Source organism: Bubalus bubalis, chromosome 13, assembly GCF_019923935.1.
Source record: "Bubalus bubalis isolate 160015118507 breed Murrah chromosome 13, NDDB_SH_1, whole genome shotgun sequence".
In the NCBI taxonomy this organism is placed as follows: domain Eukaryota; kingdom Metazoa; phylum Chordata; class Mammalia; order Artiodactyla; family Bovidae; genus Bubalus; species Bubalus bubalis.
Genome location: NC_059169.1, coordinates 16,652,711 through 16,667,480, shown reverse-complemented (window position 1 = coordinate 16,667,480; position 14,770 = coordinate 16,652,711). Strand labels below are relative to the sequence as shown.

The 14,770-nt window shown below is 42.3% G+C and overlaps 1 protein-coding gene across 1 annotated transcript in view; it reads right to left on the bottom strand.

Moving 5' to 3' along the window:
• Nucleotides 1–14,770, bottom strand: part of LOC102392111 (ATP-binding cassette sub-family C member 4) — a 161,578-nt gene that overhangs the window by 123,083 nt on the left and 23,725 nt on the right. Inside the window, exons 5-8 of the mRNA XM_044926896.2 lie at nt 12,008–12,097; nt 10,795–10,958; nt 9,534–9,659; nt 7,686–7,935 (exon numbers count right to left, since the gene is read on the bottom strand). Of these exons, the coding sequence (XP_044782831.2) occupies nt 7,686–7,935; nt 9,534–9,659; nt 10,795–10,958; nt 12,008–12,097 (630 nt within the window). The remainder of the gene's footprint in view (nt 1–7,685; nt 7,936–9,533; nt 9,660–10,794; nt 10,959–12,007; nt 12,098–14,770) is intronic.

Genomic DNA, 14,770 nt, shown 5'->3' with positions numbered 1-14,770 from the left:
TGCACCTCAATTCCAGAAAAATAAATGACCCAATCAAAAAATGGGACAAAGAACTAAATAGACATTTCTCCAAAGAAGACATACAGATGGCTAACAGACACATGAAAAGATGCTCAACATCACTCATTATCAGAGAAATGCAAATCAAAACCACAATGAGATACCATCTCACACCAGTTAGAATGGCTGCTATCAAAAAGTCTACAAACAATAAATGCTGGAGAAGGTGCAGAGAAAACGGAACCCTTTTACACTATTGATAGGAATGCAAACTAGTACGGCCACTATGGAGAACAGTGTGGAGATTCCTTAAAAAAACTGGAAATAGAACTGCCATATGACCCAGCAGTCCCACTGTTGGGCGTACACACTGAGGAAATCAGAATTGAAAGAGACACATGTACCTCAATGTTCATCACAGCACTGTTTTCAATAACGAGGACATGGAAGCAACCTAGATGTCCATTGGCAGACAAATGGATAAGAAAGTTGTGGTACATATATATGATGGAATATTCAGTTCAGTTCAGTTCATTCACTCAGTCGTGTCCGACTCTTTGCGACCCCATGAATTGCAGCACACCAGGCCTCCCTGTCCATCACCAACTCCCGGAGTTCACACAGACTCACATCCATCGAGTCAGTGATGCCATCCAGCCATCTCATCCTCCGTTGTCCCCTTCTCCTCCTACCCCAATCCCTCCCAGCATCAGAGTCTTTTCCAATTAGTCAACTCTTCGCATGAGGTGGCCAAAGTACTGGGGTTTCAGCTTTAGCATCATTCCTTCCAAAGAAATCCCAGGGCTGATCTCCTTCAGAATGGACTGGTTGGATCTCCTTGCAGCCCAAGGGATCTCAAGTGTCTTCTACAACACCACAGTTCAAAAACATCAATTCTTCGGCATTCAGCCTTTTTCACAGTCCAACTCTCACATTCATACATGACCACAGGAAAAACCATAGCCTTGACTAAATGAACCTTTGTTGGCAAAGTAATGTCTCTGCTTTTCAATGTGACATCTAGGTTGGTCATAACTTTCCTTCCAAGGACTAAGGGTCTTTTCATTTCTTGGCTGCAGTCACCATCTGAAGTGATTTTGGAGCCCAAAAAAATAAAGTCTGACACTGTTTCCCCATCTATTTCCCATGAAGTGATGGGACCGGATGCCATGATCTTCGTTTTCTGAATGTTGAGCTTTAAACGAACTTCTTCACTCTTCACTTTCACTTTCAACAAGAGTTTTTTTAGGTCCTCTTCACTTTCTACCATAAGGGTGGTGTCATCTGCATATCTGAGGTTATTGATATTTCTCCCAGCAATCTTGATTCCAGCTTGTGCTTCTTCCAGCCCAGCGTTTCTCATAATGTACTCTGCATATAAGTTAAATATGCAGGGTGACAACATACAGCCTTGTTGTACTCCTTTTCCTTTCTGGAACCAGTCTGTTGTTCCATGTCCAGTTCTAACTGTTGCTTCCTGACCTGCATACAGATTTCTCACGAGGCAGGTCAAGTGGTCTGGTATTCTCATCTCTTTCAGAATTTTCCACAGTTTACTGTGATCCATACAATCAAAGGCTTTGGCATAGTAAAAAAAGCAGAAATAGATGTTTTTCTGGAACTCTCTTGCTTTTTCCATGGTCCAGAGGATGTTGGCAATTTGATCTCTGGTTCCTCTGCCTTTTCTAAAACCAGCTTGATCATCAGGAAGTTCACGCTTCACGTATTGCTGAAGCCTGGCTTGGAGAATTTTGAGCATTACTTTACTAGTGTGTGAGATGAGTGCAATTGTGTGGTAGTTTGAGAATTCTTTGGCATTGCCTTTCTTTGGGATTGGAATGAAAACTGACCTTTTCCAGTCCTGTGGCCACTGCTGAGTTTTCCAAATTTGCTGACATATTGAGTGCAGCACTTTCACAGCATCATCTTTCAGGACTTGAAATAATTCAACTGGAATTCCATCACCTCTACTAGCTTTGTTCATCGTGATGCTTTCTAAGGCCCACTTGACTTCACATTCCAGGATGTCTGGCTCTAGGTCAGTGATCACATCATCGTGATTATTTGGGTCATGAAGATCTTTTTTGTATAGTTCTTCTGTGTATTCTTGCCACCTCTTCTTAATATCTTCTGCTTCTGTTAGGTCCATACCACTTCTGTCCTTTATTGAGCCCATCTTTGCATGAAATGTTCCCTTGGTATCTCTAATTTTCTTGAAGAGATCTCTAGTCTTTCCCATTCTGTTGTTTTCCTCTATTTCTTTGCATACTCAGCTATTAAAAATGCATTTAAATCAGTTCTAATGAGGTGGATGAAATGTAGCCTATAATACAGAGTGCTAAGATGCTCATATTTGTGAACATTTCTCCCCTACACGAGAACATCTCTGAGTCCCTCAACTCCCTATGCTTTGCCTCCAAGGTGCAGTCACTACCAGCCTCATCTCCATCAGGCTTCCTGCTGATTGTAGGCTTCTCCACCCTGACCCTGCTCTCCTTCAGGCCAGTGTGCAGGTTCATTCAGAAAGGATGTACATTTGACAGGCATTTAACTATTGACTTTTGAGGGGTTTTAATTAAGTTTTTAAAACTAGATAATTGAAAGGTCAAAACTATGTAGTAAGCTGAATACAAGTGAGATTGAGCCACCGCCCCATCCACCTCATTCTCCCCACCTGTCCTAGTAGTCATTTTCATCATTTATCCTTTTACTTCTCCTATCAATGTTTCTTTTTGTAAATACAAGCAATATGCATGGGATTTCCCTCTTTCTTACATAAGACATCTCTTTCCCTCTCTCTCATATATTATACGTTGTTCTGCTTTTTTTTTTCTTTTGATTAACAAGAAAGCCTTAAGGAGTGGGTGGTGGCCAGGAGAGTGGGGCGGGGGAGAAAAAAAACAGTCCCAGGATGATTCCCCACCAGCACACAGAGATCACCCCATTATTTTTAAATTTGCTTAGGAGTCCACTGTATGGATGCACCAAAGTTTATCCACTAGTTCCCTCTACTGGACACTTGAATTCTTTCCATCTTTTTACTGTTACAAACAAGGCTATGTTGACTAACCTTCTATATATCATTTTATATTTGCTTGTTTACATCTAACTATCCAGAGAGAGGTTCTTTGAAATGGGATTCCTGGATCAAAGACATACAGGTTTTTCAGGCTATTCCAAATGGACAGCGTGAATGCAGGCTCCAGTTCCAACAAGGGTCAGCTGTGCCATGCTATGAATTCTCTAAGACACTTAAGCTCCCTCTACAAGAGTTAAATCAGGAAGTTTCTTGATAGACTGCCTTGGAGGGTAATGTATTCCTTTGGTAACTCATTTTCCTGAGGATAGAGCCTTGCAAACCTTTCTGGCTTTATTCACGGTATCAGATCACAGGTTCTCTTTTGCGCCCTTGTGGCCATGGAAATAATTAGCCACCTTAGCACCCTGCTATGGTCTTCTGCTTTAATCAGGATTTCCCTTGCTGTCTTACAAGTTCAGTTAAAATTCTACGGACATCATTAATACACAACAACATGAACTCTTTGATATCCTCTAATATCTAGTTGAGAGGGTATGGTGGCTTTCCTGGTGGCTCAGAGAGTAAAGAATCTTCCTGCAATGCAGGAGACCTGGGTTCAATTCCTTGGTTGGGAAGATCCCCCAAAGAAGGAAATGGCAACCCACTCCAGTATTCTTGCCTGGAAAATCCCATGGACAAAGGAGACTGGTGGTCTACAGTCCATGGGTTCACAAAGAGTCAGACACAACTGAGCAACTAACACACACACACACATACAGAGTGAAGTAAGTCAGAAAGAGAAACACCAGTACAGTATATTGACACATATATATGGAATTTAGAAAGATGGTAACAATGACCCTAAATGTGAGATCACAAAAGAGACACATATATAAAGAACAGACTTTTAAACTCTGTGGGAGAAGGCAAGGGTGGGATGATTTGAGAGAATAGCATTGAAACATGTATATTGCCATATGTGAAACAGATGACCAGTCCAAGTTCAATGCATGAAACAGGGCATTCAAAGCCGGTACACTGGGACAACCCAGAGGGATGGGATGAGGAGGGAGATGGGAGGGGGGTTTGGAATGGGGGACATGTGTATACCTGTGGCTGATTGATGTTGATGTATGGCAAAAACCACCACAATATTGTAAAGTTATTAGCTTCCAATTAAAGTATATTAATTAATTTTTTAAAAAAGAAAGAGTCTGGGTCCCTAACACCACAGACGATCACACTAACCATGGAACTTATTATGAAATGAATTGGATCCCCACAAAAAATTATACACTATGGTCCTAGCCCCAGTTACCTCAAAATATGACTTTGGATACTTAGTTGTTGTAAATATAATCAATTAAAGTGAGATCACAGAGGAGTAGGCCCTGAATCCAATATGATTGGTGCCCTTATGAGAGATGCAGATACAGATATGCACCCAAAAAACAGTTACCCAATGAGGGAGACAGAGGCTGGAGTGACGGCAGTTACAAGTGACGGAATGCCAAGGATTGCCTAAAACCACTCAAAGCCTACAGAGGCAAGAAAGGATGCTCCCTTATTAGATTCAGAGGGATCCTGACCCTGCTGACACCTTGAATTCAGACTTCTATCCTCCAGGGTTGTGAAATAATGCATTCCTGTGGTTTTAAGCCACCTGGTTTGTGGTACTTTATAACAGCAGTGCCAGGAAACTCATTCAGAGCCTCACAGGATTCTTGCATGAGAGAAAAACAAATGACCTGTATAAGCAGCTTTAACATGGGTACCTCTGGGACCCACAGGCAAACCGAATCCTTACCAATAAGTGGGGAAACTGAAACAAGCATGTGAGGATGTTTGAGGAAGAAAATGACACATAAACAGTAATCTACTACCTTAAACATCTTGACACCCCATCTATCATGCCTCAGAGTCATAAATGTGATTGAAAACTTCTACTTCAAAAGAAGAATGGGTAAAAACTGAATGTGAAAACCATTGTGAAGAAAAAAAAAGACAAGATCCTTGCATTACTCTCAAACACCTGCTGGTGGAAGATGTGATTCATTCATTCCTTCCTCCTCTCATCCAGGCTCACTGAGAACCTAACATGAGGCACAGAGACTCCTATCCTCCCTGAGCCCATGTCCACCAGGAGGCAGGATGGACAGACAGTGGTCTGAGGACACGTTTGCAGACTTTCAACCACCACAGCCTGAGTTCTATCTCCAAGCCACCTCTCCCATCATCAGCCAGGTACCAGCTCTCACCTGTTCTGACACAATTCACATCTTTCCTAATTCTCTTTTCCTTTTGAAACAATATAATTTCAGAGTCTCATTCACTATGAGTTATTTCAATAATGCAACTTTTCTTTTTCTGGTTCCTTCCCCAGTCCTCCCCAACACCACTGACCCCACCCCAAGACAACTCCCTCCTGATCTCCTTACAGCCCCTCTGAGAGTGTCCACAAGCTTAACACTCCCCCCCCACCACCCACCGCAGTGACCTACCTGCACCTAAGTTCACATTCCCCAGGCAGCCTCTACCTGGACACCCTGAATACTGACCCCACCCACCTTTCTGGGCCCATCTCAAATACTAACCTTACTGAAACAAGTTCAGGATATCCCTAGCTGGCACTGCCCTCCCTACCTCTTATTCCCTAGAGTAATACTAAGTCACACAGAGGGGAGACACTACATCATTTGTGTGCTTTTACAGTCCCAACTACAGCTAAGACTGAGCCTCTCACTCTCAGCCCATTGTGGGTATCAGCTAAAGGAAGAAACATACTGCATGCCTGTTCAAACCATCCAACCACTGACTGCATGGCTGCAGTCTTACATAGTCTACACTAATACAGCAACAAGCAACAGGTGATGGGACAGGCTGGAACCTGGGACCCTCTACGGGAGTGCTTGCACCTGGACAAACGTCTCCTTGAGCAACAAAATACAAAGAAATCGTAAGAGACTAAACATAACTGCATGCATGCAAAGGCACAAACAGTAAGATATGAAAACACCACAAGCCAACTGCCATTTCTGAGCTTTTGGGAGCAAAGAAGGGAACTGCATATGATCTTGGCACATGGCACCAACAAGACAGTGGGCAGACGACATAAGTCACCCCTGAGGCTCAAACCACCAAACCTCCCCCACCCTCACCCCACTTAAGGAACTAGCCCACCCTATTGAGTCAACCGGGGGCACCAGTTTCTTGCTTTTATACTTTGTGCTGCAGCACAAGCCTCAGTAAAGCCTTGCTTAAATTTCTCACCTGGCCTATTATCAACTTCTATTGATTAAAAAGACCAAGGGCCCTGGAGAGTAATGTATATGTTATATATCTGGTCGAGACAGAATCAAATACAGTTTCAGCTTAAGCATGTAACCAAGACATCAATATTCAGTCTGTGTATACTAGAATAGAAATTCCTCACTTTCAAACACAAAAGAAAGAAAAGGAAAATTATGCCCTAAGTGAAGAATTAAATTTATTGAGCACTTGTCCACAAATAATACCTCTGAGGTGGACAGATGTCACAGTCTTCCAAGGGTTAAATAAGACCCCATTCAATAGATGATCAGCTCATAAAGGCGCCAAAAATGCTGGCTGGATTTTTCTCCAGGACACAGTCTGATGAAAAAGCTGAAATTAAATGGCCATTAGCCAGCAAGTGCAGACCCAGAACAGGTTACGCAGGAAAGTATAAACGTCAGAACTGCAGCCACAAAGACTGACTTCCCAGTGTCTGGTAATGGAAATCCTAAAGCTGCTTTGTGAACAATATCACCTCAGAGAAACATTTGACTGGATATGAAAGTTGCTGAAGGCTTTTAGTGCTTTGAAGTTGAGATCTTTTGCAATGCTATTGGAGTCATTCAGTGCCAAGACCATGGGTCCCCCTTCCTCACTTAGAGAAAAAGAGAGAGACTTTTTGGGCCTAGAGGTTATAATAAATCATTCGTTTTCACAAAGCCCATTTAGTCTTCATTTTAAACAGAAACACTTGAGAACCTCCTGTGTGGCAAGCCCTTGCTTCATGATAAAAATTATTTACCCCTGACTATTTAGGGACAGTTAGTTTAAAAAAGGAGATAATAGGTTTGGTGGGAATCACATGTTTGAAAGGAAAAGGAAAGCTAGAGACAGGCTTACACACTAAGTAAAATAAGAACAAACATACAGAGATCAGAAATCAATGAGAAAACATCTGTGGGGGAAAGAATCCATTTTTAAACACAGAGAACTAAGTGAATCTGAGGCCACTCTTCCTGCCCAGGGAACAGGACTTCTCAGCAAGTTGCTCCCCTTCCGGCACAGAAAGGAATCCTAGTCACCCAAGGACTGTGCACAGCCACTGCCTAGTCATTCCAGTCAGCACAGCAGATGCATCTGTTCACTTCTGCTTTTAGACATTTCAATCATTCTGCAGCCATCACTACAGATGAAGAGCATGTGTTGCTGCTATTGATACTACTGGCCCTAAGCAAGCATGGACCTTATGATGCTTTTAATGCACTTTACCTAAAAAATACAGACATTTTGGAAAGACTGCCAGCTTGGCACTGAAAGAGTTAAATCTAACCTAACTGGCTCACAGTGACACCACATAAAAGGAGGCATTTTAGGCAAAATCTGCCTATAACTTAAAAGTTATTTTTCACTAAACCTTGATTCTTTGGATGCTGATGATGGCCTCTGACACCTTCTCGATGGCCAAGGGGAAGTAGAGGGTGCTTGAAAACCGCAGAGCTTCGAACAGCATCACCACCATGAACACTTGGCTGCCTGTGATCAGGTTGTCAAGGAGCTCATTGCTGATGAAGGTGACCAAAATTATGCTTTTGCTCACAGCGAAAAATGATGCCAAATTCATGCCCCTAAGGTAGGAACTTTTCAGAATCTTGGAAATTTCCTTCCTGGAAAAGAAAGTAGAACTTAAGTTTTATAAGAACTATCAACATATAAGACATGGATTCAGTGCCCTATGGGAGTGGCCCCTTTCTAGGCAGTAGACACAGATTGAGATTAACCATCCCTCACATCATGGAGACATTACACAGTGCACACCTGGGGTTCTGCCTGGCACCAGGACCACACACTTCATCACCACTTCACTCTTCCAAGTAAAAGGAGGCTTAATGTCACACTTTCAAACATTCTGGGTCCATCAGATGGGGTTTGAACATTCATTCAACAAACATTCATAATAACAAGTCCTGTGCTGGGCTCCTCACAGAAAGACACAGCCTGTCCCCTCCAGGGGCTCATGAACTTGAGAGGGAAGAGAATAAGACATCCCAAAATTGTGAGACACAAAGGCAATAGATAGAGTCAGTCAGCACAGCCCCTGCAGGAGCCCAGAGCAGAGGCGTGTACCCCATAGCAGTGGAGTCAGGGCAAGTCACACACACGTGGACCCTGAGAATATGAGCTGGAGTCAGTCAGGAGGCCAGAGTAGGAGGAAGATGGGAGTATATTCCCAGCAGATGGAGGGACCCCACAAAGGTGCAAAGATGAGGTGACAAGGGTCAGAGAAATGCTCATCAGACATTTAAATGAAAGATGGAGAAGCATCCTACAAACATGAAGCAAAACAAAAGAAACAGTATTTTCATAGCTCCGTTTGAAATTAATAATAGTGATTCATGAGGTTTCCTGGTAGTAAAGAATGTACCTGCAATGCAGGAGACATGGTTTAAATCTCTGGGTTAGGAACATCCCTTGGAGGAGGAAAGGGCAACCCACTCCAGTATTCTTGCCTGAGAAATCCCATTGACAGAGGAGCTTGGCAGGCCACAGTGCACGGGGTCACAAAGAGTGGGACATGACTGAGCGACTAAACATGATGATGATGAAGAATAGTGATTCATACAGTTTGGCTCAACACAGGTACACCCAATCTCTATAATCTCCCCATTTGTGCTCCATCAACATAAGTTACAATTTTAGTTTGAATGTCATAGTCTCAAATACTATCTTAAAAGCATTGCTTATTGGAATTTGAGGTATTAAGAAGTATTCAGAATTTCATTTCTATATAAGTAAGAAGCATATATATCTTTTACCTTGTAAAAATCGCTCAATCATGTCCAACTCTTTGCAACCCCATGGACTATACAGTCCATGGATTCTCCAGGTCAGAATACTGGAGAGGGTATCTGTTCCCTTCTCCATGGGATATTCCCAACCCAGGGATTGAACCCAGGTCTCCCACATTGAAGGTGGATTCTTCACCAGCTGAGCCACCAGGGAAACCCTTTTTTCCTTTGAGAAGATGGTAAATGGAAAAGCCGGTTAAATGACATCTCCACTATTCTACTTAACCCTCCTGCAACATGTAGGGGATGCAGTGAATAGCAAGTATTTAAATACACATTAATGTGAAAATGAACTTAAATACTTATTTGGTAAGACATCTAAAGCTTTCAGTAGAATGGGAAATAAAGCATGAAAATATGGAGTGATTTTATATATATATATATATATATATATACACACACACATATACACTTACCTTCTAAATCTGGTAATAAGGTCTATAAATGACTTTTCCCAAGCATTCATTTTTATTGTTCTGATGCCAGTTATGGCTTCACTCAAGGTCCTGATCCTGTCGTCTGTGAGAATAGCGGTCTTACTCCTAAGGAGACAGACGTGAGAGATGAGCCTTAGTGACCACAGCCCAACTTTCCTCAGCAACAGCAGCAGTAGTGGGCACGGGGGTGTGGCTAGGAATAAAATTATTCTCTACAGCCCTTTTGTACTTAGAAAACAGGCAGGTCCTACTCAAAGTACAAACCGAGAAAATGGTTTCAATTAGAAAGTTAACCATTCAGCCCATTTCAAGAAGTAACTTGGAGAACTTGCAGCATCGGCCAAGGAAGACCTAAAATGAGTCAGATACAAACTGTTTGCTCAATGAGGTCATGGACAGGTAGAGAAGGCAGAAAGGCACCCGAATCTACCAGGAAGACAGTGGCTGTGCTGTAATAAAATAGGAGTGAAGTTCTGAGGAGCAGAAAATTCTGTTAATTCTGACAGGAAAGGAGAACAAGAAGAGCTTCAGAGACCTGGTAGCACTGGAACAGGGCTGCAAAGGATAAGGAGCATCTCTCCACAGCAAAGACAAGAAAGGGAATTCCAAATAGAGAAAGACGCCAAGCACAGAACCACACCCATATAACACACACAAGAGCTCAGTGAGCTTCAAATAGCACAATATCTCCATCACTTGACAATCACCCACCTCCAACCCTCTGGGACCTGCTTCAGGTCTAACTCATCACCAGAAGGCTCTTCACCACCAGCCACTTCTCTGTCACATGTGCTGCTGTAAATGTGGGGCTTTAAAAAGGCACTTGAAAATCAGCCTGGCCCTTGGGGTGCTTATAACTTAATGGAAACATGAACAGAATACCTGAAAAGGCTCCAACACAAGTATAACAAAAAATACATGCAGTGAGAAATGGGCCTATAAGATTATGACATTTTAACAATATTTAAATAACTTGGACATGGGTAAATTCTGCTGAAGGACACTCTATTTATTCAGATATGGTGCCAAGAGGAGCCAGTGAATGTCTTCCCTGTTCCTGTTTCAAGATCAGCCTTCAGCATAAGGCTGGAGCCTCCAATGGCTAAGCCTGAAGGGTCTACAACCCACACAAAGAAGAGACCAGAGAAGCATTTGTCTTGTTTTTCAACAAAAGCATCAAGCAGACTGTGGATGTTACCAATTACATATTATCAATTTTTAAAAGAAGTGTTTCTCTTACCGGAGTGATGAAAACAACTTCCCGAAGCAGCTTTGCAAAAGCAGAAGAATAATGAGAACCGCCATCCCAGCAAGACACGATATTCCTATTTCCATCCAGAGCAGGGCGGTCACTGCTATAGCCTGCAGTGGCCCCACCCACAGATAGTGCAAGAACATTGTTACCTTAAGAGAAAGAAAAGCCTTCTTGGGATGGTATAAAAACAAAACCACAAGGACACAGTGTAGAGACACTTTGCTCTGAAGGAATAACCAGGAATTTAAATAGAAATTATCTTAGTGGGCTTTAAACCTGTTGAAGCAGAAATCCAAGCGTCCACCCCAGGTGACGCTGTTCCAGGGCAGCATAGGATCAGACTCAGGGATGGTCAGGGAGGACTCTACCAGCAGCACTGAAGGAAGATGTTGATTTTGTCTACACCACAGATGAGCTCAGGACTTCCTCAAATGCTTCTTGTTGCAGAATTTAGCGCCCATTTCCCTGGGGCTCCCCAACACTCCAGAAAACTTATATTATGGTACCCACTACTCTCTCCAGCAAATACTTATGTATTTATCTCCCTGATAGGCTATGGCTTCTATAGGGCAGAAACTAAGCTTTATTCATCCCTGAAACTGAGCATGGGCCTTACTTCATGTTTGATGAATGAATACTTGAAGAGAAGTGTCTAGTGCAACACAGATCTGACCAACAGTTACAATGCTCTGGGTCATGTGATCTATGCCTAAGGTCAGTGGAAAAAAAGAATGTGGGGAGAGACAACAGAGGGTAGGTTGTGTCTGGTTGGGGACCATCCACTTGGCATATTCCTCGCAGGCTCCTGATGCAGCAGGCACTGAACAGGGTTCAGGGGAAAGAACACTCCCTCTCACCAGGCCTTCATCATCCAGAGGACAAGGAAGACAGTCCAGACACACCAACACCATGTGCCAAGAAGGGCCACTCTAGGATGACCCCTAGGAACAGTAACCAAGCCAAGCAAGAATACTGTTGCCTATTTATTATCAGAAAAACAAAATTGTCATTTACTGAACAATATATATAAGTGCATCTAAACTGCACACAGAAAAATGAAAGTTGGATAAATAGAACTTTTGTCTTACATCCATGATGGAATCCTGGCCAAAACCAAACCCGGGCATCTGGCATCCCAATAATCTGAACCCAGTGGGAAGGATGGGAAATGGAAGAGGATCCCTCAGGGCCAGCTTACCTGGTCAAACCTGTTCACATCGTTGGACAGCAGGTTGACAATCTGGCCTGTGGTGGTCTTCCCCATGGCCGAGCTACTCAGGCAAAGTGCCTGAAATAAGAAAGGGAGACAGAGAACTGAATGCCTAAGTCATCTTAGAACATAACACAACAGAGCATGTGTTCTGGGTCTTGAGTGGTGTCAGCACCAGCAGGATGACCCCTGACAGCAGGGCTCTAGGGACCCTCGTTCAGCCTCTAACTCCTCAGGGTGGTGGCAGCCCCACCCACAAGGAAGGCAAAGGGAGGAGCAGCAGGAGGTAGAAGCAAAATCACCCCCACCCCCCATTTCAATGAACTTGGACCTGTCTGAAGGGTAAAGGGTGTAGGTTTACACTTAAGAGACAACTAAGTAACTTTGAGCCAAATTAGATGAGAGTGGAGAGGCTGCCTTAGGTAAGAAATTTGGAGACTTGGACTATAAATCTAGACTCAATTATTAATTCTGTGGGTGACAATATTTAAACACTTTGGGTTTAGTATGTTCATTCTGAAATGAGCAAGTATAATGTCCAAAACACTGTTCCTTTGAGGAAGCTGTTTCTTAATGTCAGTCTGCTGACTCTATAAAAAACATAACCCATGCTGCACAATCCCTTTATTTAGTAAGAAAAATGCCCTAGAGATTTGAGGAAACTAAGGAGACACCAGGAGTTGCTACAATAGACCATGAACTGGAGCCACTGATCCAAACAAAATGTCATAGTTTATAAAAACACTTTGTTTACTCCTGAAGTTAAAGAAGAAAATCAGTGATCAAGTGAGAATATAAAATGATATAACCACAATGGAAGAGAATATGGGCATTTTTCAAAAATTAAACTTAAAATTAGCATACAATACAGCAATTATACTAGTAAGGATATACTCAAAAAAACTAAAAATACAAACTTGAACAGATAATTTGTACACTCATATTCATGGCAGCGATGTTCACAATAGCTAAAAGGTGGACACAACTGTCCATTGACAGATAAGCAAATATACAGAATATTGCATAGACCTGTAACAGAATATTATTCATCCTTAAAAAGGATTTAAATTTTGACACCTGCCACAAATGGATCAACCTTGAAGACATCATGACACAGAGCATAAGCCTCACACAAAATAACAAACACTGTAGGATTCCACTTACACGAGGCACTAAAATAGTCAAATTCACAGAGAGAAGTAGAATGGTGATGGTTGAGGGGACAGGGGTTGGGGAGTTAATGCTTAATGGGCACAGAGGTTCAGTTTGGGAAAAAGAAAAAGTTCTGGAGATGAATAATGGTGATGGCCACCCACCAATGTGAATGTACCTAATGTCACTAAATGTGCACTTAAAAGGAATGAAAATGGTAAATTTTATGCCATGTATATTTTACTAGAATGAAAAAAAGATCAATGATGAAAAGCCAAAAGTAACTTTACCAAATCTGTGGCAACGTATTAATAAGTAAATGATAGCTCATTTTTATATATGATACTTCCCTCACAATCATACAAAATTCAGCTGCAAAGAGCACTAAATGCTGGATGGGCCATTTTAGGAGTGGTAGACGTGCAGCCTTAGAGATCTTCTGGAGACATGCTCAAACCCGGAATCCATGGAGAGGACAAAATACAGCTACGAGCTTAGCAGCCACTCCATTTCTAACACTTGACCTGATTTCTTTCTAGGACCAGGGATCAGGAGGTGGGGCCTAAGATGAACTACAAATGTTCAGAGGGACCTTTCAGAGCTGCTCTGTAGCACCAGCTTTTGGGCCCTTAGGAATCAACCCACGTGTAACCTGAAAAGAAGTGTCTTGTTTCTGAAACAACAGGACTCTCAATGCAAGGCTGTGCACAAGGAAATTTGTCTTTCCCAGGTTTTTGGAATTCCAGGTTATGTCTACCGTATAATCTCCACAACTTCAGACTTCATATAGGAACCATCCTTCAAGTATAATTAAGCCAGCAAATGAACATCTTGGAAGATGCTTACATTCATATAAGCCAATGTACCAGGTAAGATCACATTTCAAAAGAAAAGATTTCAAAGTGTTAGAGGGTAAAGGAAGAAAAGCAGGTGGACAATGGCTCACCTGTGCTGCAAAGAGTGAGCTTTGATTAAACCATCACCTCACATCTAACTTAAGGTTTTCGCAATGCAGTTCTGGTAAAATTTCATAATTTTTATGAGTGTTATGGAGAAGGAAATGCAACCCACTCCAGTATTCTTGCCTGGAGAATTCCATGAACAGAGGATCCTGGTAGGCTAGAGTCCATGGGGTTGCAAAGAGGTGGATACAAGTGACTGATTATCACTCACATGAGATCAGCATGATCTGAAAAAAAAGGCATTTAGCCAATTTGTGGGGACATATGAGTATCCATCTGCTAAATGGTTAAAGATGCAACAGAATAACAAAGACGATGATAAATGACAATGAAAACCCCTGACTGGAGTGTGCGGGCACCACTGCAATTTCCACATCACCCAGAAGGAAAGCAGCCCAGATGTTGTCATCAAGCAAGAAAGGGAGATGCCAGGTCCCCAGGTTCACACAGTCCCAAGATGTACAAGACTCTGCTCACGGAAAGATGAGATGACATCTCATTTTCTGCTGATAGAAGGATTCTGAAGAAATAGAAGCTCTAGATAAGTAACAACTAAGTAAAAGAAGTTATATTTTCAATTTAAGCTGTTCAGTTTAATTTTTCAATGGGGAGTTTATTGTGTATATAAGATTACCAC